This window comes from Homarus americanus, unplaced genomic scaffold (assembly GCF_018991925.1).
Source record: "Homarus americanus isolate GMGI-L3 unplaced genomic scaffold, GMGI_Hamer_2.0 scaffold74, whole genome shotgun sequence".
In the NCBI taxonomy this organism is placed as follows: domain Eukaryota; kingdom Metazoa; phylum Arthropoda; class Malacostraca; order Decapoda; family Nephropidae; genus Homarus; species Homarus americanus.
Genome location: NW_024716951.1, coordinates 3,287,393 through 3,310,263, shown reverse-complemented (window position 1 = coordinate 3,310,263; position 22,871 = coordinate 3,287,393). Strand labels below are relative to the sequence as shown.

The window sequence follows — 22,871 nt, the reverse complement described above, 5'->3', positions numbered from 1 at the left end:
TCAAATACTGTATAACTATACTGTATATTACATTCAATATACCACACAGAATATATCTAGGAATTTTACAAAAATCAGGCACATGTGGAAGTCATGAAATAAATACTTGCTTGTTCTGACATTTAACCAAGCAAGCTAAAAGTCGAAAATAAATAAACTTTACCCCAAAAATATTATCTCATTTTGTCAATACTAGAGGTAATAGTTCTTACACCACAATTCTAATAAGCTTTTTGATATATTTTCCTTACTTGTACTGACAAGAATCATAAATTTTCTTGCAAGAAGTGGTGGCCAGTGAAATGAATGTGAACAGAAGACTTCATATATTCTTTGGAAGGTTCATAACACAAAACTGGGCAATGGGATAAATAAATAAATAGACGTTTCCTCATCACATAATAAACAATGTAAGTAAGTGACGTCAGAACTAGGAAGACTTGTATTACAGTATATTAGAGCACCATTGGTTGTATAAATGTATCTAATACCTACAATTGTCATTTACAGTCAAAATTTCATTATAAAAAGAACTGTAAAACAATAGAAAAATTTAGGCTATACATTATCTGTTTCGTCTTTCCAGAAACATTCAATACAAATTTTTTCTTTGCTATAATACAATAGTGGTTTGTAAGAGTTAATCATTTGAGCCCTGCTTGTTACTGCTCTCCTCAACATACAGCTGCATCTTGCACACTTCTGTCCTGAGGGTCTTGAGAGGAACAATGTGTGGGTCATGCACCTCTGTCTGTTCCTTCTCAGCTTCTACCCAAGGAAACTCCTGTCAAGGCAACAAGTGTGATTAAAGTGATCTACTCTTGATAATCAACACTTACTTTGTGAATAAAGCAATATAATACTTATCAACCAATTAAAGGTTAAAATGAGGAACAACAAAGAGAGAGAAAATCTGACAAAGACCTTCAGGTACTGTATATGACAAGAGGTGGTGCATCAAACAGAAAGGTGTCATCTTCATACCTGGTGCTGAGGCTCTGTACTCAAGGATGTTGGAACATGTTCAGGAACTTGGATATGAACAGCAAAAGAACAACCCGGGGGAAGTGGTTGCAAGAGTGAGTCACTAATGCTCAACTTGAGACAAAAAGCTCGCAAGGCCTCTTCCATCCGTAACAACTGTGGGTCTTGCCTGTAGGATCAGTTGACAAACATGAGTACAAACACAATTATTTAGGTGGTAACATCATATGAAAGACCTTTTTCCATATTAGTCTTAAAAGTTTACATGAAAGCAAGTTCTACACAAAGATCTTGCAGGTTCCTAAATTAGTTGATTCTGGAGTCAGTGCTTACATGTTAGGTCCCTACTGTATTCCTGGGTGATAATGATACAGTGTCCGAAAATTAATACTGGTACATTTAGTAAGGTAATGTCTTCCAGATTTTTGTGGCAATCATGTGAACACTTCTATTACATCAGTAACATTGTCCTGACTTGTGGGAGACCTCAACATCAACACATAAGACTATGTTGCCCTTATATTACAAGCATTCACAAAATCTCCACAAAAATCTGTAAGGCCGGTGTGTATATTTTTCTGAGGCACCCTGCATAATACAGACAACGCTTAACACATACTTGATGTCATGAGGTTTAGTTGGCTGCTGTACAATTTCAAAAACAAACTTCTCAACAGGAACTCCCTCAGTTGACAACACGGCAACTATAACTTTTTCTACTTCGCCCTTCTCCAGCACTGGTCGTATTGAGCCGACACACTCACTGATGTATGACCGCAGACCGGGATGGATACACATCTGAGGAAGATAGTTTACATAAGTTAATATAACTTACTGTATTAACTTTAATTAAACTTTAGTGCATTTATACAAAGACGTAATGAAAACCTACAATTAACTTGAACCTGTATAATGACTCCACCCTGACTGATAAAGTACATTTTTAAGAATTTTTTTCTTGACAATTTCCACTGATTTCATCAAATTCTTGTAAATTGGTCAGTTCTTTGTCATGACATTTATTGTCCAGTGTTACTACAGGAGTTAACTGGAGTACTCCTCTCACATCTGTCTCAGGGTGGGGATTAAACCCAGGACACGGTTATGAGAGATACGTATATTACCGCCGTACTAAAAACACCTGTAATTAATCCTAAAAATAGGTTTGTACATTTAATGCAGGACAAACAATCTCTACAGGCTAACACAAAAAGTCCTAAATTAATATATTTCATTAAGTTTCACCTGAACAGGAATGCTGTATTTTTTTCTTCTTTGGAACACAGACTGTGGGTAAATCTCTCTGGTGTACAGGATCAAGTTAATAGCCACCTCCAGCAACTCCACCACAATATCAGACGACACTGTAACAGAATTAAAAGATGCCGGTGAAAACTATGAGCAAAGTGGCGAGTTGTTTCTGGTGACGGATGTGATGCTGATGAGTGATGCTGGGTTGTGAGTGACCAAAATAAACCAGGTAGAGTACAGTACAACAGATACTTGGAGCCATTTTGTGGAAGGAAAATGACTGACTGACTGACTGATTAATGGAAGAATTTGCACTTGCCATCAACTCCAGCCGGCCTAAATTATTGAGAAAATTAACTTTAACCGTACATTTTACAATCACAAAACCAAGGTCGTACTGTACTTTATATATACACTATAATATATAATTAAAATGTTTTACTGATTCTTTATGACAACAAACACTTTTATTACCAGAAAAATCCATGACTGTTTAGCTTGTGGTTAATCTAATTCAACACAGAGGGCCATCCTTCCCGATGACGAGCACCGGCGGCTGGGTCAGGGTGGCTCAGCTTGGCTACATTGTTCAGCCATCCATCTGAAGTAAGAATTCACTCGTACACAGTAAGAACTGAGGTTTGGGAACAATTAGGTCTTTGTACGGTAAATTATAGAACATGTGTACCTCTATAATCTGGGTTTTTTTTTTAAGGGGTCTTTACTAAATTGTTTGGTTAGATTAGGTTTGGTTGGTTAGGTTAGGTTACATTTGGTTATGATAAATTTAGTTTAGTTAGGTTAGCTTTGGTTAGGTTATATTTAGTTATGATAAATTTGGTTTAGTTAGGTTAGATTAGGTTTGGTTGGATAGGTTAGGTTATATTTGGTTATGATAAATTTGGTTTAGTTAGGTTAGATTAGGTTTGGTTGGTTAGGTTAGGTTTGACAAAGGTGTGAAGGGAGGATGGGGGAAATAAATTCAGTGTTAGTGGTACCCATAACTAGTGCATCTTAACAAGTCTTACATGGTTCACTTTCTCTAATAACACCTATCATATTACCTATATCTTGCCATTAATCATATATTTTATTTTACTCAACCAATATATATTTAAAAGGGTTGTTTGACCGACCTTAACTAACACTGACCTCAAATGGTTCAACTAAGACGGGGGTGATGGAGGTCCAATATTACTCCTTTATTTATCTCATTTAACACATTTCTCCCATATAACTACGCCCTTCCATGGTAATAGTAGTTAGTGAACACCAAAAGATAATAAAACCTCTTGTTGTTATTAATAGACAAACAACAAATCCGGATTTTATTAAACTTTTTTTTTTATGGATTTATCTAACTGTTTTTGGTCTATGGTTGATTATCAGTATTGGTGGTGGTTTGTTTTAAGTTTTCTCCAGGTTGTTAAGTGGTTAATACGGTCGTTAACTAGTGAATTAGACTTTATTCTCTTGGTTGTTAACACTCTCCATAGTCTTGGGTCCCGAGGCCTCTAAAGGAGTGTAAATATAAAATCAATATTACTCATCAATGGATATTATTACTTCTTAAACTTAAAATTAACACTAATATATTCCATTAAATACTACATAATTATTAATATGATTTTTATTTAATACATGATTTTGAAAGTATAAAGTTATCTACATAATTATACTACAAATATATTTTTTAATTTTTATGATCCTCTTCTAGTTTAATTAAAATAATATATTAATTGATTAAGAATATATATTAAACAAGAGGGTAAAGATGTGTTTATTAACAGTATAATGACTTAAAGTTTGTTATCATTATGTAAGAGATTAGGTGTATAAAGTTCTTGGTGACCAGAGAGGGAGGAGGACGCAGGCAGCCGGTGACTCTCTATTAACACTCTTATTACAACCATATTAACACACTACTGACGCTTATATTGTCAAGGAACTAATAATATAAGGTAAGGCAGTCATTGTATATGTTTTTAATATATAATAATGACGAATAAAGAATAAAACGGGATGGATGCTCAGGAATGTCTCTCCACTCCTCGCCATTTCAGGAACCATCAAGAGTCATGTAGAATAAAAGTTTACGTAGTTATTAAATCTATTCTTATTTACAGTGTATAGGTTTTATATTTCTTGTGTGTGTAAGGGATTATGTGTAATGTTTTATTGGAGGTTTGTTATAGGGCTGTAGTGGGTGGTGGTGTGACATAATTCATTAGTCTCTTATTAATTCATGGGTTTTTTGAGTATTTTTTTCTATTCGCTAAATGTCATTGTGTGAATTATGTAAATCTGGTGATGTAGGAATAGAAAAATTATTGATTTAGTAGAGTACAATCACAGAACTCTATATTGATTTCTAGAGTGATAAATGGTGTTGGTGGTCGAGGGGTGTAATGCGGTCTGACTAATTACCCAAATGTAGCCGGAATGAAGTCAAATAATGGTCCTAGATGAATAAATCGGACTGCTAATCATTTCTCGACTAGTATTTGGTGTCACAAAGTCACAAAAAATTGGAAAACTTAATTTAATCTGAGTTACTAGATCAAGTGCATGTACCTAACCTAACCTAATCTAATCTAATCTAATCTAACCTAACTTAACCTAACCTAACACAATTCAGATTAAATTAAGTTTACCAATTTTTTTTTACTTTATGACACCAAATACTAGTCGAGAAGTGATTGGCAGTCCGATTTATTCATCTAGGACCATTATTTGACTTCATTGCGACTACATTTGGGTAATTCCTCGCTCCGTCGGTACATGCACGCGATCTATTAACTCAGATTAAAGTAAGTTTTCCAATTTTTTTGTGACTTTCTGACACCAAATACTAGTCGAGAAGTGATTGGCAGTCCGATTTATTCATCTAGAACCATTATTTGACTTCATTCCTGCTACATTTGGCTACATTTGGGTAATTAGTCGGACCTGAAAAAAGGTGTTGGTGGTCGAGTGGTTCTGTGCTTATCTCTCACCATTATGTCGGGGGTTCGAATCCTGCCTGGTCTAGACACACTGGATAGATCAAATGCCCCCCGAACGGCTTGTAAGGTGATAAATGGTGAAAAAAATAAAAGTAAAGATTCAGAAAAAGTCTACCACTACACATTTTGATTCTTCTCAGCACTTGGGTATATGGAAAGTGCTTGGGTCAGGGCAGGCTAGTGGGCTTTTGTCCCGAGTTATGGATAACATTATATGTCATGGAATATTCAAAAGGGTCTCTATTCTGGTTGATTGTTAATAATCTGTACTAAATTCTAGATCATAAACCTGTACTGTATTTTTTAATGGTTTGGTGAGTACAGTATTTTTATTTTATTTTTATTATTTTTCAGGATGCCTCCCAACAAGAAAAGGTTTCAGCCCAATTCCGGTGGCGGCGGTGGTGGCATGAACCGGTCAAGGTACTATTAGCATTTTTATTTTTATTTAATTGTTTAAATATGTAGCTGTACTGTCATAGCTGTCCTTTTAGAGAGCAGCTGCTGAAGGGAGTGAAGCTTTGTAGACTAGCTGAAGTCCGGTGTCCTGACTGTCTCTGTAGTACTGGTTATATTTAGCTGCAGGGAAGTTAGTATAGATTGTAAACCTTTTAAAAGATTTGTGTTGTCAGTATTACAAGATGTTGACTTTGGTGCTATGTATGCAGTGTACAGTATATACAGTAGTAGTAAAAAAAGGAGAGAAACTTATTAGATATTGAGGAAGGCCAAGTGTATTGTTTAGGGATTTTTTATATGATAAATGGAAACTGTGTGGAGAGTCTGATGCCAAAAGGTCTTAATATATTACTGTACTGTATTACTATTTTACCGAGTTTAAATAATTAAAACTTTAAAAAAATGCAAGTACACATTCTGTCAGATTTGCACAAGTGTAATTTTAAAGTTTAAATTTTTTATTTTTTGTTTTTTATATGACATAAAAAGTGTTTTAAGTTGACTTGTATTTTAACAGAGGTGGCGGCGGTCTTGGATACAGAGGTGGCGGTAACAAGGGCCGGGCAGGTTATGGTCGGGGAGACAGATATAACCAGGGTGATGGTTATGGCCACAGCTACGGAGGGGGAAGTTCTGGAGACTATGGTGGCAGGTAATACATCTGTGTGTAAGGTCACTGGGTGCCAGGTAACCCTCACATTCAACTGGCACCAAAATGAAATAATAAAAATCTCCCCCAAATTGGCTTGAATCATAAGTTTGAATACCACGGTGATGAGCTGTAATATTTATTGCTATGGTAAACAATAAAATTTATAGCATATCATAAAATACAATAGTGCATATTATTAGTAAAAAAAAATTGCTCCTTCCACACAACAACCATCCTTCATACTAAGTAGGATAAAAGTCTCAAGTATGAGGTGTCACTCTAGGTACAACAACTGTTTAGGTCTTTATGTTGTGACAGACTAACATGGATGCCATCCCCCCAAATTATCCTGGATTCTAATGCTATTTCATACATAAATGAGTATTTCTGCTTTATCACTTGTTAAACTTGCAGGCATGGTGGCCAGATGTTGAACCCTTGGGAGAGTGGAGTAGTTCCCATGGCAAACAGTGGGAACGTGAGTCATGGGGGTTATATGCCCCATGGTGGAGGTGGTGGTGGAGGTGGTGGAAGCCTTCTGGGAGAGTTCAGAGGATCGTCAGACATAGTTGGCTCCATTAATCACCTCAGTCAAATGAATAATCCTGAATCAAAGCTTGCATTAAATATCCTGAATGCAGTTTTGTCAAAAGTAAGTACAGGTATATTGAATAGTTTATTATTGCATATTATTTATATTTGTGTGCGTGTGTACCCGTTGTACTGCTTTTTAGCCCACATAATGGATGGGTATGGTTGTATGGTTATCATAAGCTCCCGTAACCCCTCTGAGCTGAATTGAATTGTCTGGCATTAGTCAAATAGAATATTAAAAGTTGCATTCCTGTAGTGAAGGGGTTAATCCAATTATTTTAATTATTATTATCATACCCTTCTCTAACCCTAACTCTCAACAACTATTAGATTTATCAGCTCAGTAATTCTCATCGTTGTGAATTTGAGGCACACTGTGGTAAATGATATACTTCCAGGGCCAATGAGGACAGACACTGACCTAACAGATGGTAATACCAACTTTACAAAAGGATATTCTGTACAAATTTGTTATGTTGTTCTTAAATTCATGGGTTTTGTTATTGTTAAACATTGATCTTGTACTATTGTAACTATTGATTAAGACTTAAGATCCTAGTAGGTGATGGTAAATCATGATCCTAAAAGTCTTGCTCAACCTGGGCCCTATCCATCAACCCTCTGCCAGTTCTCTTTACGTAGAAATGACTGTGTTAAGCTGTGCACATAAAAGTTTATGGTCGACTGTTTATATGGCAAAATAAATGGCATATTTGGAAATATAATGAATTTTGTAAGCTTCTCTGGTGGGAAGTTATTAGAAATACAGTAGCTATTGTATAACTGTTGAATACCTGCCAAGTTAAGTTTGGAACCCTGAGATGTGGGTTGTAAGATGTGTGAGGTGAGAGAGGGTGTGGAAACACTACACTGGGTATTTGGTGCATAAACAGCAAAGTTGTTTGCAATTTTAAATATAAAAAAATAATCTTTCACACTTAAGTAAGATTAGAATGTGTATCTGGAAGTGACAAGTAATTTTGTATCTGGCATTAATCACTTTTAAACAATCTTGGAAAATTAGGATGAAGGTCATCAGAGTGGCTGGAATAGTGGACCTCCAGTCAATAAAAGGAGGCGTATGGATATGGTAAGTAGAAAACACACTTGTCTGTATTTTGTATGGTAACTCACAATTTTTTTTTTTATAATTAAATCTGTAAGACATCTGGTAGTGAAATAGGTTGTAACCTTATGTTTGGTCTTACCCAGATATACCTTAATCTCAACAGGCTGAAGAGTCATTGACTTTCAATCACTGCTACTGTAGTATAAGATTAGAGTTTGCTTGTATGACCCTTGGTCTGAGCTGAGAAGTTGCTGCCTTGTCAACACTTCAGATAACCTTGATGAAAACACTTCATTGACTGACTGTAATTGAATTGAGATAACCAGACAATGGTGTTTGTGTCTTGCATTCACAGTATTTAAATAGATGGGTTTGTATTAATTAAATGATAAATTTGGGAGAGATTTGAGAAAAAATCCTTAAGCTAAACAAAAATATACTAGTTGGTTGTTTTAGCTGCACTTGTGAATGGGAAGTGGCATTTAATCCATGTATTTGGGCAAATTGCCTCCTTTAGTTTTTCAACTTGAATCAGTTGTTATTGTAAGGGGTCATAATTTATGTTTAGAATATTTCCTTTTAAGTGGGAATGTTGACAGTTCAGAATCTTATGAAACCTCAGGCTAAATTATGCCTCAAGGTAATGGTTCTGTTGCTGGGTGTTATTTCAGAGGTGCAAATCTCTTTTGCCAGCAGTATGATCAGATATGTGATGGTTCTTAAACTATCGATTTTCTGAATATTAAATTTTACAAGGTTCTGATGGGATATTATCCAAGCATTAATCCTGTATATCCCAGTATGAGCAGGTAATCCCATTAACATGGGGGATTTTTTCAAGGTTATTCTTAACCTTGAATTGGTGTGTGGTAACTCCTCCTTTTTAGTTACTGCTTTGAATCTCTAGCCCTATTCAGGCTTACATGTTTACCCATGTTGAATGATTGGGTCATATATGGTGATTCAAGCACTGTGGGAAGGATTCCTGTGTTCAGGATAAGCCTGCAGGGCACTTAATATCTTATGTTGTGACTGAGAGGCAAGTGTCTCCAACAGGATGGGGGTTATGATAGCCACCGAGGGCAGACATATGCTCCCCCAATGCATCATCAGGTCCAGGTCCACAAGTTTCCTCAGCAAGATCAGCAGTTCGGCCCTCGTCGGGCTGGCAACTTTGCATCTCCCCGCCGTGGCAGGGGCGGCCGTTTCATTGGCCAAGCTGGTCGTCAGATGACGACACAGCAACAGTTTAGGAAGACAGTAACTGTCAAGAAGGGAAAGCCTATCAATAATAAGGGCAATGCCAAGGTCCAAAAGAAGAAAGGTGAGACAGCATCAGGAGCAGCAACTGGGACAGCTGGTGGTCAGAAAGGAGATAAAACTGAGGGTGGTGGCTCCTCAGCTACAGCTGACCCCAAACAGAGGTAAGCTCTCTTCCTGGAGTGCTGTTAACACTCCTCTAGGACCTGTTCCTTTTGGGATTCCCTTGGCTGACACTAGTACAGTACAGTATATGGGTTGCCTTCACTAATTGATGGAATATTGTGAATATGACCCTTGAAGTTATGCTGATGAATTGCTATGTGGCAGTTAATGTGCATAAATATCTAGCATTCATACTTAAGGATGTATTATACAGTATCACCATGTAACCAAACAATTTGTTTGAATTTGTGTAAGTGATGTAGCTTGACTATTGAAGAATTGTGTAAAGCATGAGCAGATACTAGTGGTGGTGAACTATTTCAATCAGAGAATCTGATTATTTTTAAGCCTGAGACTGGCATGGGATTGGTTGATTGCCATGGCTAATCAATTCTACGATATTACAAGTTAGGTAGATGCTTTTGAGGAAACCTGCTTGCAGTATCTGATTTTAATCTACATTTATACTTGGTATTTTAATTTACAAGAAACTTGGATCAAATGTAAGATCTGCATCTCAACCATATGCCATTCATGTACATAGGGTGTCATAGTGCTGTAATATACTTTATGTTGCACCGAGAATCATTACAAAATATGATAAGACCATTCTTATTTAATTTAGGTTAAATGACACAAAAAGGACCAAAAAAATCCACTGTACTCGAATGGTTCATAACTTAACTTGCTTGGGAATTTAGTTAATAAGGGAGGCTGTCATTTCCATTTCCTTTTCCATTTTTCCAAAATTCATCTCTACAGTGTGAGATCTGTTATTTTTTTTCCCCTTTTCACTTGGCTGTGGCCCCAACCCATGATAAATGGGTTCTGTCCCATGACCAAGCAGGGTTGAAGGAGTGTTACTGTGCTGTGGTGTGCATGGAGCTGGCCACCAGTCATGTGAAAACCCAGGGTTAATCTAAAACTTCTTGTGAAGAGGTTACCATCCCACACAGTGTGGGGAAATGGTACAAGAGATATTATATACTGTATATATTTAAATATATTCCCAGACCTTAGCAACTCTGCTGAAGTTTATTGTACTCATTGTCTATTCACTAACATGATAAATTGTGTTCAACCTTGCCATTTATCATCTGTTGTACACCCCATTGATGTTTGAGCTTAATAAACAGTGTAAAGGTCTGAATATTCAAACAAAGTAAATTTTTTGATCTTAGTATGAGTTGGGTGAGTCTGTTCTTTTTGTATCTTTAATTTTGTTAACAGTAATAATTTTAAGGAATGGTGACAGACGCTCTTCAGTTGTAATCACCTCTTGAGAGGGGAACTCATTTTGGGAGTAAGATGTTGCAGATAAGAAAGATTTAATATGATTAAAGTATTTATTTACTTTATTCCTGTAGCACTGCATCAAATTATTTTATGGGATTGGAAGGCTTTGGGTCAAATGGATTCATCCCAATAGACCTAAACATCAGAATTGGGTTCATGCTGGTTGTGTCCATTAGGATCTAAGTCCCAATTGTGACACTAGGTTTGGTTGGGGCTCAGTTGACTGGTCACTGAATGGAATATGGTTGAAATAGATAGTATAAAAATCTGGCATTATTAGAGCATATTAATACCCATCAGACCCTTGGTTTAAAAAGGTATTAAGTGAGATAGCTTGATGTTGGTCATTCTCTAAAACAGTGGATTGCAGTTTAAAAAGTACATACTATACAGAGACAGTTGGTGGATAGTTAAAGAAGTGTTCTAATGCCTTAAAGGTCTTTTAATTTTAAATTCTTGGGGTCAACTGAAAAATCCTTTTATGGCCTATGGAACCTCACAAGTGCCTTGCAAGATTATGCACTTTTAGTCCCCTGGCAGAACTTACCATTGTTGGGGAACTTGTATTGTATGGCAGTGGGAGGCGTGTTCATGGGGATGAATCCGGATTTATATCTTTTATTTTGTGATTGTGTCTATGAATCATTGGGGGTTCACATCTGTAGTCTAGGTAATAAATAATGTTAGGAATGCATCTCCATGTCAAATACTATATGGCACAATATGTTTTAATTATCCTCTTGTCAACTGATTTGCTGAGTGCATACCTTCTGATACAGCTTATTTTTACTTTTATCTTCAAGTTTAATTAAAAATTATATATTGTATTTTTTCTATTATTTAAGATGTTATATTAATAATGATGATTCATACACCATAAGAGGCTGATCATTCGAGAATATAATATTGGATCCATAAATTAACCTGGTAAATGCGGCATCGCCCGGTCCCTCCTGCCATTCCCAGCATGTTTACACTTAGTAGCTCTTGTCAGGCTTACAGCATATCTCATTAGACCACTGGACAGTATTCAGTGAGCAAGTGTTGTTCTCATAAGCAATATGTACTGTACTCTACATAATTTTACCCATTTCTTAAAACCCTCAAGTATCCTCGTTAAAGACAATATGTACGCTACATAAAAGTTGACGTAAATGAGTGTAGGTAGCAAGGTGCGGTGCATTGATATATATATATATATATATATATATATATATATATATATATATATATATATATATATATATATATATATATATATATATATATATATATATATATATATATATATATATATATATATATATATATATATATCAAGCGTACTAATTTACATTAGTTAGGTAGGTTATTTTGTTGTTTCTGAACCATTTTTTTTGTCGTTGGGAACTGAAACCTATTTTTCTCATATTTTATGTTGATATACGAAAATTGTACGTAGAATAGAGATAGTTTTATAGGAAAAATTAACCATTTGCCGAAAAGTCTATCCAAAGAAATAAAAGATTCAGCATGGCTCTTCCTTGCAAGAAGGTCACAACTAGACCGTGCATTGAAGGGATACTTGTTATAAATAAGGCAGTGTGCAAGTGTTAACCTAACCCATTCATAGAGTGAGGGATACCTGTATAAAGTGTTTTGATCGGCAACTTGGGGAAATTAGCCATGTTAATCATATTATTATGCTTTATTTCTATTAGGAGTGTGCATATTGAGGCAAGATAACCTCTTTTCTGAGTCTGGTTTAAAATACAGTATGATAAATAACCAGTGAGGACGTGTAGGCTTTATAGATGAAGGAGTTGGAATGTGAACCTATGTTTTGAGCAGCTTGAACCTTGTGAGCCTTTCTGAGAGTTATAGACTCCTGGTTTGACTGGATGTGATGACTGCTGGCAGCATAAAATAGCTGTCATCATGGATGATGTGTCCTCCTGCTAAGTATTACAGGTTTGCGAGGAATGGTGATCTACCAGAGGGGCACTTACGGTAGTGGTGATAAATTTTGCAGGCATTTCACCTTGTCCTATTGGCCATGAAACTGGATTTTGTCTTTCATGCCTTCATTCCTACATTAACAGGCATATGATTGACTTTTAATGCTTATCAACAATACATATTATTTGACCTTCGCAGTCTCACTTGAGCGACTAAAGGCAATAATTGAAATTTTCTTGCAGCTAAATGGTCATAAGGAATCAAATAATTGAAAGGCTGTGTCAAAGATGGTACTTTTACAAATCACTGATTTATTCAGAGTTTGTCCTTTAGAAGCTTGAATATAACCTAAAAGCTTAAAAGTTATTAGCTTAATGCTGAAACCCTTTGATCCCCTTTCTCTGATTGATTTCACTCATACATAGATACAAGAATCTTGTAGAGATAATCTGTAAAAAGCTTTCCTGGAGTTTTAAGGCAGTTGCTTAGTTTTTGTAAATGAAGTGCTTATCCTCCAAAGCTACTATTTGACCTTGAAGGGAGAGAGAGAGAGTATGATCTTACCTTTGACCAATTTTGACTTGGGAGTTTCATTTGAAGTTAGTGGGCAATAATCAAAGAAGTAAGTATTAGAGCACAAGTAAAAGTTAAAGAAAATATTTATATATATATATATACAGTATGTATTAAAAACTAACCATATTACAAATTTGGTAATTTTTTTTTTATGTTCATGAAATGATAAAGTATGTGACCTAAAAAGTTTGGGACCAAGAGGCTTCTTTGACAGTGGATAATGTCGTGAACATTGTCCAAGGAAAGTATATAAAATCCTAGTAATTGTGTCAATTTGGCTATGTTCTTAGTTTGTTAAAGTATCTATGCACTAACTTATTTCATTATTCTCTAGCACTCAGTGTTATTATATCTACAAATAAATTTTCAGTGTGTCATCATTCTCCTATTATTACCTTACAATACTCCTTAAACCCACGTGAAGACACCATCACATACTCACTGATCCAACTGCATCGTTGTTCCATTTTCATCATTTACTCTCATGTAATATACACTATGTGTTGCCTACCTCTAGTTCTACCCAGTGAGTTATGTCCAAATATAAATACTTTATTACCAATGAGTCTTTACATGCATGAAATATATATATTGCTCCAGAACTTGTAACTTCAATAATGTTGATATTTGACATTATCCACTTTTTATATTTTCTTAAACATTGACTATGCATTTTATCATTGTAAAAGAGATATAAGTTATTAATGCAAGATTATATTCTCAGTGATGAAGCAGAAAAAGAGGCAGGAAGTGGTGAGGAGAATGCAGCAGAAGGGGAGGCAGGGAAAGATGACCAGAAGACTGATGACAAAACATCTAAGAAAGTAGTAAAAGTAAGGAGTGTGACATCTTTACCTGTGTTGTCCTTCAGCCTCCCATAATCACTCAGGATAAATTGGGTTTGAGTGAATAAAAATGAAGCTTTGGTATAGATAGTGTCTGAAGGTAAACTTAGGAAATAGTAGTGATATTAAGGTAAACTATAGAGGCAGTATTTTCGGGGAAATATATTAAGGTGGTGAAAGAGGAACTAATACTATTATAGGTCAACTAAAGAACAATAAATTATATTTGCAGTTGGGAGGAAATTATTGTTTTATAGAAAGAGTAAGTCCTCTATTTTATACCAGAGATGTGTTCTTGGGATATAAAACTACATTGGTGTTGGTGACAAAACTTAGGTCAAAATTTAGCCAATGCTTAGACTTGAAATTTGTTGTTGCACTCAGAGGGTTAAGTAACCATTAATTGAAACAGTACAGTTTTGAAAGCCAGCATATAATATTTAATTCCCAGGACTGATATATTATTATTTTTCTTAGGATCACTCAACTCCCAAAGAAGCATTGAGGTGTCATTTCTGCCAATTTTACAAGTTCACTTCTATTAAGGTAAGTGGTTTATGATATATTAATTCAGGTGAGTTAGTTTTGTAAAATATTAAACCACTTTATATTATGGAAGTAAGGATTTTTTATTTGTTTCTTACCACTTTCTTTCACTTCAACAAACCATTTATCTCTGTTATTAGGGTGACGAGAATCATTCTTCGTTCAGTAGTAGTATTTCACACATGCCGAGTGTTATTAGATGCATTTCTTTTTACTTATTTAAGCCCTTAACCTCACTCTGTAACCTTCCTCCCTCCTGTCCCTGCTTTGCTTGTGTACATATTTTCTCCTCATTCCCTTCCACATATTTGTACTGTCCCATCTATCTGTGTTAATCAGTGTCAGCTACTTTTTTCCTACTCTGTATTTTGTTCTTAATTGCCTAGTTATTCCTTTTTCATCTTGTTCATTCTGTGCTGTTCTGGGTGTTCCTTTTATTTTGCCTTTGTATACCTTTGTATCAGGCTGAACTCTTCTTCCTAACACACCTTAGTTGATCCTTTAATGCAATTTACAGTGTTTCTCCTGCTATACCGTATATCTTCAAACTAGAAACTTTAGTATTTCCCATCATAGTCTGAGCTTTCATTCTTTTATTTTTAGAAATGCTACTGAAATATTTGATATTATATGCCCTTTATTTTATCTGACCATAATGCACTTTCACTTCTCAAAAATCATCTTTATCAACATTCATATTTGTCTTATTGTTATCATTTAAAATTATGTTAAGGTGTACAATATGGTTGAGCCTCTCTAATGTAGCATACTATGCTGTAGTATTGTTATCCTCACTGAATATTTTTTTTTGTTCTTACAGAGCTTCAGGAATCATCTGGAGAGCAAGAACCATGAACAGATGGAGCGTTCTTTCCATATGAAAGGTGTATCTATTCTTCAGTTCCTGAGGGCTCAGTCCAAGGTGATTAACGCATTTAGTACATTTGTTGAGTTTGTGAATGACGTGGTAAGGTAGTTCTACTTGGCAATACAGTGTAGATAAGGTATATAGTGTTAGCCTTGTTTACCTTCCTGTGCTAAAGTGCACCTTCAAGTTACACAATGTAAGGATATATAATTTGTATTCCATTCAATCACAGCTTATTATACAGATACACCTGTATAGTCTGAATATCTTGGGAACAATGTTATGAAGTCTTTATAATGTATTGAATGCTTCATAATGTTCTGAATGGATCTTAGGCTCATATTTGCAAAGAAACAATTTAATTTAGTATTCACAATGAAACTGTTCATCAGAGTTTTTAATAAAACAAGTTGATGAGCAAAAATTATTATAGCATGAGATTTCAAATATTTCTTTTGAGAGTACAGTAGTTAGAGATAAGAGGCCCACTTCTGATGTATAATGTTTGTTGGCAAGTTGAGATTTATGGTAATTTAATTTTGTTACATTCAAAATGCATATAAGTGTCTGTATTTAATAAGTGGTAAATCTCTCATGTCTTTATTGAACAGTTGGCTGCCCAGAGGAACCTAATGAAGTTACGTAGGAAGGGTACAAATGGACGCATCATGAAGTGTACCAAGTGTCAGTGCCCCTTTATGGGAAGCCTTGCTGAACACACAAAAACTCGAGAACACTCTGTAAGTTTTGTCTATATTAAAAAAAAATAAATTCTCTTATATACTCCCCTCCAAAAAACCCCCCCCAAAAAAACAAGGGTTTTTGCTGACCTTGCCTTGCCTGTATCATTGATTGAGCAATATAGATTGAGAATCAGGTTAAGAAAGGACTCATTGTAATTTGTGATGATAAAATATGTATAGTTTAGAATTCTCAATATTTTGTGTGCATTTTAGCAGATGTCACAGTACAGAGAGTTATTTATCATTTATTTCAGATGGTCAGTAACTACACAAAATGCTCACCGTGTCGTCTCTGGTTTGAGAACAGGATTGAATTGGAAAAACATCGCCTTTCGTTCCTTCACCTGACGGTATGTTATTAATAGGAATCAGTACATATAATCTAATGCATAAAAGGTATTGAATATAACTCTTCTATTTTTATATACTGTACATTTAGTATTCCTAACTTACAGAGAAGATTCCTTAAGATTGTAGACTGCAGAACAACTAATTTTATTAAGTACTATATCGTGATCGTGAAGATAAAACAGAACACTTGCATACTCACCTTTATACAGTATTATGATTTGGTAGATAAAGTAAGAAAACTACAATACAAGACTAAAAAAAAATTAATTTACCTGTTGGAAATAGATTTGTCCATCTTTATTATGTCGTATGCATTTGACAATAGGTATACAAGATGCATCACACATGATCACTACTTTTTTTTATTATTATTAACCTTGTTTATTATATTAGTTTAATTTCATTTATGTATATGTGTTATATATTTGTTTATAATTATCATAGTACTGTATATTATTTGGTGCTTAATGAAATATTGGGTTTTTTTATAATGATCTTTTATCCAAAATGGCTCGGGTACCAAGCATTTCTGGTTTCTGAAGTGTAAACTGGGTATGGACTGTGTCTCTTGCTTCTTCATTGCAGCTTCAAATTGTCACCTAATATTTAGATTGAGATGTCACCTGTTATTTAGCCTGAGATGTAACCCATTATTTGACATCACTCCATATTGGGCTTTTTTAGAGGAGTAAGTGAGTTTAACCGACTGACTCCATAAATTTGATGATGGAAATGCTGATGCTTAATTTGTAATAATTGTGCTTTTTTTAACAGAGGCAGGCAACGATAGACCAGAACAGGTTAGAGAAGGCTATGAAAGCTAAGAAGCCAGAAGAAGCCAAAATTCCTGAACACGGTAATATGTTCTCCATGTACAGTACCTCCATTCTGGTCTCCACAACTTCACTTAGCACTTATAACCTCTGTTTTTATTCTATAAATTTCCAGTTTTTCTCCCATTACTAGCACCAATCAATGTGCTTCAGCATTTGTTTTTCTGTCAGCTTAACTTAATTTTGGTCGTCTACTTTAGCATCCTGTTTCTAGAACTTAAAGCTTCCACCTGATGTCACTGAAATTAATCTGCCTGTTTAAGGAAAACCCAGTTTCTTTGGCTTTTAAGGCAGGTGTTTTGATGGTAATCCTGCATCAGGGTGGGTGTATTATTTAATATTTATGGTGCTTATAATTGAATATAATTTTAGAATAGTAAGATAGGAAATTAAAAAAAAAATGTATAGAAAAATAATATTAATTACAATTCTCTTTGATTCTGCCTTACAGAAACCTTGAAAAAATTACATGTTGCTGTGGAAAGGCTGAGGCTGAACCAAAGACACACTAATGTCTTTAGTACAAATCAAATCCCAATATATGACCCGGGTACACCAATTGGTAAGTTGTGGTGCTGTGTTTCTTAGTATTATTATCCACTAACTCTAAATTACTGTATATTATTCAACCCATTTATTGTGTTAATGATGTTATTATTCTCCTCTCTGGTTTTGTGTGGTGGTCACAACTCCAGAATTTGTATAAGTTACTGTAGAAGTATGTTGATGATCTTAATGGTGAAATACTATACTTGTGTTGACACTATAGATATACTGTATGTAAAGATAAGTTAAAGAATATGAAACATTCCTGGAAATTTAGAGTAGCAGAGTTGACAACAGTATATTAAAGACAGGTTGGGTTGTTGGTGAGTGAATAATGTATTGTACTGTAAAATCATAATGGCTAAAAGTTTTACATATATCTTGTCCTTTTCAGGTATGAACTTCATATTCAAGAAGTCACTTTACTACTGCACTGTATGTTCAAGCAAATCAATACCATTTGCCAATGAGACTCTTGCCCATTTTTCTTCTCAACAACACTATGATAATTATGTTGCCCATCTGAAGGCTGTGGAGGTTAGTTAATTGTTTAACAAATTATACCATTGATAGCTCAGAATTAATTATTATTTTCATGTTATATACTTGTTTTGGCTCATTTTAGTGTGGGTGTTATTCTTTTTAAAGAGTAAACAAGTTTATTTGTGTACATTTATTAATTGTCTTTATCCTAGGAAAAAAAGAGGCTTGAGAAGGCAAAACAAGAAGAAAAAAAGAAGGAAGAAGAAGAAAATGAACAAAAAAACAAAGACAATGAACAAAAAAACAAAGACAATGAACAAAAAAATAAAGAAAATGAACAAAAAAACAAAGAAAACAAAGATGAGGATAAAGATGTAGAAGAAATGGATCAAGATGAAACTGACCAAGATGAAACGGCTCCCAAAGACCAAACCAACGAAGAAGTTGAAGATGTTGACGTTAAGGAGGAGGAAGTTGATGTTAAGGAGGAGGAAGAGCCGGAGGATGTGGAAATGGTAGATGAGGAATTAATTACACCTGTCACAGAAGTCAAAGAAAAAGAAGAAATATGTGATAAGAATGTAACAGAGGAAAAGGTTAGTTACACAGTAATCATAAGTTGTGTGATTAAAAAATAAAAATAAAGGAGATATGTAGCATCTCTTGATAAATGGATGGGTTAGGTTCCTGAAAAGTTGCCCATATCTTGAAACTTATTTTCCCCTAGACTTGACCCATTAGTATTTGTGCCTCTGATCCTGAATCGTTTACTCGAGCAGTGTCTCCCGATAGCACTATTAGACTCGACTCCCATGTGTATGCCATATTAATACTCACTGAACTAACACTTCTCTCAACTGTTTTCACCTCTTTTACTACGTTATTAGTTAAAATACAAAATGGCCATTGACGTCCAACTACTGTATCTCACTCTGTCTTATTCATTTTTTCCATTTCTTTTATTTGTTTAAGGTTGAGGAGTCACAAGAGCCAGAAGAAGAGAACAAAATACCTGAACCTGTTGAAGCCAAAAAAACATCAGAGAAGGAGGTAACAAATGACAGGTGAGTAAGCTGAGTGACTTGGTATCACTTGCATCATAGAGAAATTTGTTGAGTGCACCTTCATCAAGACAGTTTGTCACACCTTTACCATAAAACGCTCTTAAGTCTTGTGTCTTGATCCTTTAAGTGATTTTTTTGTTCAGTTTCTCTCAGGATTACTGGTTGTCTATCAGTTCACAGGTTGATTATATCTGTCCATCCATTTATCCTTATCAATGTTATGTACACATCATATGATTAAGTAATTGGGTGTTGACCAAACTTATACCACAGATGCTTCAAAGTTTTAACCTATATTAGTTTTTGAAGGTCAGAGGTGGAAGGTCAGTGTTACAATGTTAGTACTAATTGTGTATACAGTATCTGAGTGCTGTTGGATAGCATGGCTTTTGACCTAATATTCCCTTCAAAGCAGAACGGGCATGTTTGTGTGCCCCTGTCCGCCCATTCTGATCTTGTGTATGTCGTGACTTGATTGCGTTGCATAGCATAGTGGTAAAAATTTTATAGTTTTCTCTCATTATTGGTTTCATTACTATTTGATTTTACACTTTGAAGGTAGAGAAAGAGTGGGAGAAGTTTGCTTCTGATTTTGGAAAGTCAAGAAGTTTTGTTTACACCACTTTAAATACTGTATTGGTGTAATTTTTAGAGAATAAAAGTGTGAACATGTAGACAAACCAGAGTGGCCTTTCATATATGACTGTGTGCACTCTGTGTAGACTGGCTGATGCTACATTGGAGAAAGTGTCTGGTTAGGGATGCCAGCACATGGAAACAAGCATAAATGGTAATCAGACCAGCATCAGACATACCAGATTCATGCCGATATTTAGTATCCTGATCTGGTGGGTGGTCAGTGTCTGATAAAGTTGATTTCCATTATATTGAGTGTCCTATATACAGGGCTGGTTGATTTAAATTAAATGATAAAGGAAAAAGACACACAAAGCAGTATATGAGGAAAAAATTTAAAATGTAAAAGTTGAAATTGATTAGTGCAGCACAGTACAGTATAGGTAACGCATAATAAACTTCGTAAATTCTACACAATTTTTTCTCAGTGTTGATGAGGCACCAGTTAAAGAGGAAGTTGCTGAGGAAGTGAAACCTCCAGAAGTTGTCGCCACACCTCGGGGTAGAAGGGGAAGAGGAGGGAGAGGAAGGGGCCGTGGGGTGAAAAAATAGAACCCTACATGGATACTTCGCATTGTATGTGAACCAAAGTGTACTGGTAAGTTATATTGTCATGTGTTAACTAAATTTTGCAGACAATTTACTTTAAATATTGTCATGAATGAGAAGATTGCTAAAAGGGCAGCTGAGTATTGAGTATGTATTCAAAATTTTTTGTAGAGTTAGGTTGTGATTAGCATGTGGAGAGAATGGAAGAGATCATTTGGGTCCAAGTACAATGAAACCTCTTATCTTTTTAATGCAAAAGTTGGGCACGCAATTAAATAATGGCTGTTTTCATAAAAGAGACATAACAGTTAAAAGGTTTAGGATTTTTCATGTGTTTATTTAAATCTTTTATCTTCTGTAGTGCTGATCTTGAGGAACAAGCTCTGATGGAAGAGGTTGAAGCTGAAGGATCTTGCAGTACTTCACCCTGAGATGATGCAACTTTTAAAGACAAAAAAAAAGAAAAAACAGAAGGAGAATTTGAGGGCATTGTAGCTGAAAGATTGTTTTTTGTTTTCTGAAGGAGTGGTTTGTTGCTCAATTTTTGAATGAAGGAAAGATTGATTTATTTTCTCCAGGGTCATATATTAAGGAAATGTGTTTTAGCTGGAAATTATCAGTATGATTTAAATAAAATAACTAAAGAAATTATATTAAAACTTTTGCTTTATATCTTTGCATTGATCATAATACATATCCACTTTGATGAGTGAACTGGAGTTACCAAGCCAGTAGTCCTCACCAGAAAGGCAGAGGAATGTTAGTGTAATGTGAAGCACAGCAGAGTATAATTATCGAGATATAAGTATATCGCTTTACATTTGAAATATAGTTCATACAGCCCTGCTTAAAAATTAATATGTATACATGCCTTTATACATACAGTATTTGTAAGATGCACTGTAACCTGATTTTTCAATGATGTACTTTAATATTAAGGGCAGTTCTGATTACACTTGTCTTTAAGATACAGTTTTCACATTTTCAAATATTCTTATTGTCTCAATGTCAAGAAGCAGATGTGTGTGTGTACAAGTTATCTGTGGTAAAGGATATCAACAAGAAAGCATTAATGGCTGAAATTTACTTAAGATCTTTGCAAATTAATTTGATTAGGTAGTCAAACAAGAAATGTGACCCAGTTACAGTACCCTGATCACCTCTTATTTTGGTTCGTCTTGTAATACTTAAATGTGTATCAGAGGGATTCTTTAGTTCTTCCCCATCTGAAGAAGACGAATCATTCAAAGACCTCTCAGAATTTTGATATTTGTTCTCGTTTCTTATTTTAAATGATATATTCTTAACAAAAGCTAGTAAAGTAAAGTCATCTCATTGCCCTCCCCCCCCCCCTTTTTTCAAACCTATAGCTGGAGTTGCTGCACTTGTATGTGTCTATGTTAAAACATTAATTGAAGACTAATAGATTCAGTATTGCTCTTGTTTTGTAACAACTATCCATTGTATTGGGTAAAACATTGAATTTTATATATATATATATATATTCCATAACATAGGCAGATTTAAAATTTTCCCCCATGGCACATTAAAGCATGTGCAGTACATTACATGTATAAATTGCATGATGCTGGATTGATTGAATGTTGGTTAGCATTTCTTGATCAAATGTGACACACTTCTTTTGATTTTGTTCTCATTTTGTTGGTCATTGTTTTGTGGTTAGAAGTTATAAACCATTGACTTCACAATGAGTCAATCAAAATTAATCAGCAAGTGCTAACCAGTATTAAATCAGATTTGTGTTACAGGACTGATGTGCATAAATAAGTTGCCATCATAATTTTGTGTGTAGCTCGGGTGCTACCAAAGACCTGTTTAGATGCTCCCATAATTCCTTTACTTTCATTATTTTTTTTCCACTGTGCTAAATAAATGACAAGTAAAAGAAAAAAGTATTTTTTATCCATATTGTTATCTTCATACAAGCTTTTTCATACAGGGTGGCTTTAATTAAAGGTAACACAGAATATTATATTCTTTGTTGGCATTCATTCTGTAACTGCAGTACAGTACACCTGTACTAAAAGATAAACAGACGATGAGTTCTTGATGTAGGTGATTTTAGTGGAGAGAATGATGACTTATTACAATTTTCATCATAACAATTAGAATGTGTTTTTACGGTATAAATTAGTGA

General features: G+C 34.8%; 2 protein-coding genes across 2 annotated transcripts; one reads left to right on the top strand and one right to left on the bottom strand.

Moving 5' to 3' along the window:
- Positions 1–5: 5 nt before the first annotated feature.
- LOC121858638 (mitotic spindle assembly checkpoint protein MAD2B-like) lies at positions 6–3,748 on the bottom strand. The gene is made up of 6 exons (XM_042355169.1): positions 3,388–3,748; positions 2,710–2,836; positions 2,230–2,348; positions 1,604–1,782; positions 985–1,153; positions 6–784 (listed from the first exon to the last, which is right to left on the bottom strand). The coding sequence occupies exons 2-6, from the start codon at positions 2,720–2,722 to the stop codon at positions 641–643; spliced, it is 624 nt and encodes a 207-aa protein (XP_042211103.1). The 5' UTR covers positions 2,723–2,836; positions 3,388–3,748; the 3' UTR covers positions 6–640.
- Positions 3,749–4,072: 324 nt separating this feature from the next.
- On the top strand, positions 4,073–22,626 carry LOC121858636 (uncharacterized abhydrolase domain-containing protein DDB_G0269086-like). Its single transcript, XM_042355167.1, has 18 exons — positions 4,073–4,196; positions 5,595–5,663; positions 6,217–6,351; positions 6,766–7,003; positions 7,970–8,035; positions 9,071–9,438; positions 13,974–14,082; positions 14,572–14,640; positions 15,461–15,562; positions 16,120–16,248; positions 16,506–16,601; positions 17,377–17,458; positions 17,887–17,997; positions 18,376–18,518; positions 18,677–19,060; positions 19,437–19,528; positions 20,593–20,762; positions 21,075–22,626. The coding sequence occupies exons 2-17, from the start codon at positions 5,596–5,598 to the stop codon at positions 20,714–20,716; spliced, it is 2,316 nt and encodes a 771-aa protein (XP_042211101.1). The 5' UTR covers positions 4,073–4,196; position 5,595; the 3' UTR covers positions 20,717–20,762; positions 21,075–22,626.
- Positions 22,627–22,871: the final 245 nt, after the last annotated feature.

Bases quoted from the DNA above. Each gene is read 5' to 3' on its own strand.
- LOC121858638 (XM_042355169.1), bottom strand. The intron at 1,783-2,229 runs GTGAAACTTAAT...TATCTTCCTCAG, and splicing joins AATACAGCATTCCTGTTCAG to ATGTGTATCCATCCCGGTCT. The intron at 785-984 runs GTATGAAGATGA...TTGCCTTGACAG, and splicing joins GTACAGAGCCTCAGCACCAG to GAGTTTCCTTGGGTAGAAGC.
- LOC121858636 (XM_042355167.1), top strand. From the start codon at position 5,596: ATGCCTCCCAACAAGAAAAGGTTTCAGCCCAATTCCGGTGGCGGCGGT. The intron at 9,439-13,973 runs GTAAGCTCTCTT...TTATATTCTCAG, and splicing joins ACAGCTGACCCCAAACAGAG to TGATGAAGCAGAAAAAGAGG. The intron at 14,083-14,571 runs GTAAGGAGTGTG...TATTTTTCTTAG, and splicing joins CATCTAAGAAAGTAGTAAAA to GATCACTCAACTCCCAAAGA.